The sequence below is a fragment of the Ovis aries genome, chromosome 4, assembly GCF_016772045.2.
Source record: "Ovis aries strain OAR_USU_Benz2616 breed Rambouillet chromosome 4, ARS-UI_Ramb_v3.0, whole genome shotgun sequence".
In the NCBI taxonomy this organism is placed as follows: Eukaryota; Metazoa; Chordata; class Mammalia; order Artiodactyla; family Bovidae; genus Ovis; species Ovis aries.
The window spans coordinates 56,915,160-56,920,127 of record NC_056057.1 but is presented as its reverse complement, the minus strand read 5'-3'; the positions used below and the strand labels follow the sequence as shown (position 1 = coordinate 56,920,127).

At 38.7% G+C, this 4,968-nt stretch overlaps 1 protein-coding gene across 2 annotated transcripts; it reads right to left on the bottom strand.

The window, feature by feature from the left end:
• Positions 1-1,429: 1,429 nt before the first annotated feature.
• On the bottom strand, positions 1,430-3,846 carry SMIM30 (small integral membrane protein 30). 2 transcript variants are annotated; one of them, XR_009600487.1, is made up of 3 exons: positions 3,820-3,846; positions 3,371-3,452; positions 1,430-2,916 (listed from the first exon to the last, which is right to left on the bottom strand). XR_009600487.1 is itself a non-coding variant. In XM_027968609.3 (3 exons), the coding sequence occupies exon 3, from the start codon at positions 2,883-2,885 to the stop codon at positions 2,706-2,708; it is 180 nt and encodes a 59-aa protein (XP_027824410.1). In that variant the 5' UTR covers positions 2,886-2,916; positions 3,371-3,455; positions 3,820-3,846; the 3' UTR covers positions 2,041-2,705. The 2 variants fall into 2 exon arrangements, 1 of the variants encoding a protein (XP_027824410.1); XM_027968609.3 differs by having other exon boundaries at positions 2,041-2,916; positions 3,371-3,455.
• Positions 3,847-4,968: the final 1,122 nt, after the last annotated feature.

Below are 4,968 nucleotides of genomic sequence, written 5' to 3'. Positions count from 1 at the left end.
CATTTTTCTAGGGAAATGACCATGGCTTTCATCAGATTCTCAAGACAGCTGGTGGCTCACAAAACCTTTAGAGAGACCAGGAGTTTCTGCTCTTTTCAAGCAAAATCACATACTCCAACCTAGATAGAAAAGAACTAGAGAAGGCATTTCTCATCATATACATCAAAATTACTGAGTTGCCTCACAATTCTCTATTATTGAGAAAATAGAAAAATGGCAGTTTCTAATTCCTTTTAGACAGTTGTAGAAATACAGGCTCATTAAAGAATGTTTGCCTGTAATCTTATTTTGAACATTAAACTGTTGGTGACTAAATAACCAATGCACTGTGATTTAAAATGTATTTTAAGGTTTTCCAGGTGGCTCAGTGGCAAAGAATACACTTTTCAAAGCAGGAGACATGGATTCGATTCCTGGGTTGGGAACATCCCCCTGGAAGAGAAAATGACAACCTACTCCAGTATTCTTGCCTGAAGAATCGCATGGACAGAGGAGCCTGGAGGGCAACAGTGCATGGGGTCAGAGTAGGGAATGATTGACGGTCTCTGTCCAATGCTAAGTCCTATCTGATTCTTTGCCACCCCAGGGGCTGCAGCCCCTGAGGCTCCTCTGTTAGTGAAATTTCCCAGGCAAGAATACTGGAGTGGGTTGTCATTTCTTTCTCAGGGCATCTTCCTGATCCAGGGATCAAACCTGCGTCTCCTGCACTAGCAGATGGATTCTTTACCACTGAGCTACCAGGAAAGCCCAGCCTGGCAGGCTACAGCCCATGGGGTCGCAGATTCAATATGACTGAGCATGCACACAAGCAAGCATTAGGTTTCCTTTACCTTTAAAGCCATTTTATGAACTGTCGTATACCACCTGAGCCTCCAGTAAAGACAAAAACAGGCTTTCCTGTACTTTAGGGAGGATTTCTTCCAATGACAATGGAAAAGTTCAGACATACAAGGATGCAGCAACAGCCTCTTTACCTCAGTACCAGTAGACTGGTATATAAGGAGATGTCCCACAATCTGCATTTCTTTTTCCATCTTAAAAAAAAAAAAAAAAAAAGACATGCAAAAAAGTTCTGTTGTAAATCAACTGAACTCCAATAAAAATTAAAAAAAAATTCTATTACTCAATGTATAACAGCCAATTTATCAGATAAAAGACTGTTTTCTTTGGTGGGAAAAACAAAATAAAACAGCTATGACAAAAACAGATCCATGTGGTTTCTGTCTTTAGTGTGTGGCTGTCCCTCATTCTTTGTAGCCCCCACCAAATCCTTCATGCAAGCCAGGTCAGCTCATACCTGGAGAAATGCATACAAAGGATTTTAGATTGCGATTGCCTGTTTTCTGGTCAAAATTAAGGCTCCCAATGTTACCTGGAGAGCTAGAGATTGGATAATGCATTAGTTTAGGAAAAAAATGTGACCAACTACTTTCATTAAGACCCCATAGCAGTTTTATTTACTCACACAATTCTATGTTGGCTGTATCTACAGTCAAAGGAATCACTGTGGACCCTTGTTAAACAAAGAATTCCATACCCCAACCTACAATGCAACCAGGAGAGGAAGCTGGGAATCTAACAGTTTTTATCAACTGGTTTGATCCTTGCATTCAAACAAGTTAGAGCAATCTTCTTAAACTTGAATGTGTATAGTTATCCTGGGTTCTAGAAACAAAAGCAGATTCTGATCCAATTGGTTGGGGGTGGGGTGGAGGGGGCCTGAGATTGCAGTTTTAACAAGCCCTAAGGTGATACTGCTGCTGCTGAGGACACTTTAAGTAGCAAGGATGGGGAGAGTGTACCTCATGTGGCTTGTGTGTAAATCAGTATATGCCATAACATTTGCCTTCTGCATCTGTGGATTCTCTACCAGGGGCCTCTTCCCTACCTTGATGCTGCCCATTTCTCATTTTTCACTGATTATATCTCTAAAAGCTGGAGTCAACAGTTAACATAAGGCATCTACTCATCTCCACTTAGTTCATAAAAACTTCACAGAGATAAAAACAGTCTGAAATAAACAGAAATGGACACCACAAATTAACTTACATAATAGGTTTATACTTGACATAGTACTTCTCACCATGGAGATGTTACTCAGTTAATATAAACATTTTTTGTTTTTGTTAAACAATAGATCTCTTCTCCATTTCAATGTCAATATAAAGTATTTTTTTTTACATTAACTCTCTCCATTTCAATGTTAGATACATTGAATACATTTTCTGAACTTTATCCCACACAGAGATAAGTTTTAATTTCTGACCAACTGTATTTAATGTCTAGGTACAGTACTCACTTGGGAGATAACAAAACAAAAATCCAATAAAAATATGGAGAAAAAATTCCTCAATGATGCAGGAGGCAGTGATTATAACTGAACAGTGGCAATTTCCTAGGATTCTGGGCAAGAGTTTCCTTCTTCCTACTGAGAATTCTGAAACTATGAAATATTACTTATGCAAATTTCAGCAAATGCAAATTACAGATGGCATTTTCCAGTGCATTAATTGTTGTGACAAAAACATGTTGTTTTCCCTTTAACAGAGTATATCAATTTGTTCCTTTTTATAGGAAAATAACCAATAATATGAAACTTCTCTATTAACTGTTTCTTGGGAACTTTCAGACACCAAAGCTCAGTTCTGAAACTCAATAGCACAAAGGTTTTCAGAGGAAGGTTTGATTCAGGAGGCCCTTCAAAGTCACATCTGTCCATTTCTTTTTCGTGCATACACCCCCAAACAAGCACAAATGCCTGTAATGCTGAGAATCACACCTAACAAGAGAGCAATTGCATCTCCAGCTTCTACTGCTTCAACAACAGGCAGCACCAAAAGCAATGAAAAGAGGACTAGGAACAACTGTGTTGAAACTGAGATCATGATGTGGCTGGTTCTTGAAGGATGAAGATCTCTATAAATTAAAACATGGGAAAAAAAGGAATCATTAAAAATTCCAACCATTTCAAATGACAATATGAATACATGATAAGTAACAGTTCATGCAACCTTTTCAATTAGGGACTATAAATTATATTCAGACTCATTTTATGGTGAAAGAACCTTTGGGAAGTAAATGGTAATTAAAGATAGTCATTTGAGGCTAATCTCCCTTTCTCATGATAATTTCCTGACTCCAGCGATTTTTCCACACTGTATAACGCTAACACTATGGGCATCAACAAAACAGAAATTGAACAGTAGAACATAAGAAAGATAGATGATGAGGCACCAGACATTAACTTGGAAATTGTCCTATGAGAGAAATTATATTTTCTTAAGATCTCTCCCAACCAGGAAATGCAGACAAATCTAGCAAAGCCAAACAACATATAGCTGTGAAGTCGTGGGGAAATAGTAAGACTTACCAAAGAAGGCGGTACTGAATTCTATCTGACTCCCTTCCAGCAGCTCCGGATGCTGAGGCTAAGAGATTCCACGTGACAGCGCCTACTATCAGAGGGGCGTAGCAGGATTTAAAAATTACACATTATTAATTATTATTATTTTAAAGAGGCATCTAGACTCAGCGCAGAGCGGGGAGGGTGTATGGAAGGGAGAAGAATGGGTAAAAACTAAAGACAAACAGTTTGTTCAAACAGGAACTAGATTTAAAAGTTGGTTAGTTCTCCTATAAAGAAAAACCTTAAAAAAAAAAAAAAAAGAAAAAGTTAACCGAAAACCAAGTTCGTTCCAGGACTTGAAAGTAAGACTTTAAAAACAATCCCTGCTTTGGCCCGGCAAGGTGCAAATCTGCCCCGTTTGACAAATATACTGGGCAAACTAAGGAGCCTTCGGAGACAAGCTCGTACATTACCTTCAAGGAAGCAGCCATTACAGAAATGGTGATCAGGGCGGAGTCTCCAAACTACATTTCCCACAATCCCCGCTGCCCACAACTCCCAGGGTTCTCCGGCGCGCTTCCAAGTAACTGGCTGAGGGATGACGGTCGCGCTGTACCGGTGGCGCGGAGGGGCGAGCTCCAGGGTTTCCTCACGTGGCCAAGCCTGTTACTGGTAAAGTGGTGTAGTGTATTTGTACGGAAGCACACTGGAAAAAAAAGGTCAAAAAATGACAGCAAATGTTTTTCTTTTATTTTTGAATGCTGTTAAAGGTTTCAAGACACACAAGAATTTTTGTCCTTTGACTGAAATGCACGCACCTCAGTCTGAAGAGATCATCGGAACAAAGCCATCTCCCAGATACATTTAAACTAGCGGCTTCTAACATTTTTGAAGGAGGGAATCTTTTGACACCATCTTTTAAACGTCTTATGACATTTGTTAATTCTTTTTAAGCAGTGAGGGGAAATATTAATAAGACGTTTTGAAAAGTGTTTAATACGTTTGTAGGGAAAAACAGGAAGTTTAAGGAAAAACAAGTTAACATTCTTAAGATCTCGGATTCAGGTTCTAGAGTTCTCAGTTTCCCCATTCCGGAGTGCAGTGTATGGTACACTTTAGAGACTTCTCACTCGTGTTTGTGATACCCACCCTAAAATATCCCCCAATATGGAAAGTTGTAAATTGTTACTTTTAAGTCATAGGATAAATTATTTGCATAAGAACCCTTCCTGAAAGGCTTTCTTGCAATCTAATCTATGAATTCCTTACTGAACCTTTCTAGTCATCCAGTCTTCTGAACACTCATTTACTGACTAGAAAATTTATTTGGCACCCAGAAATGATCAATTATTAATGATGTGTCTTAGTCCCTCTGATTCAGTCTCCCAGACACAGAAGGTATATTTCAGTTCGGTGCCTGTAACTGGCATATAATTTTTTTTTTTTTTACTATGGGTCATCTTTTTTCTTACACTTTACTAATCTCTGGAGTGACAGCAAAGCTTTATATTGCTAGCTTCTAACACACATACAGCAGGTACTCAGAAATGTTGGTTGATAACAATTGTTTGAATAAATAATTGTTCCATCTGGATTCCATGAGAGACAAAGCAGTGTCAAAT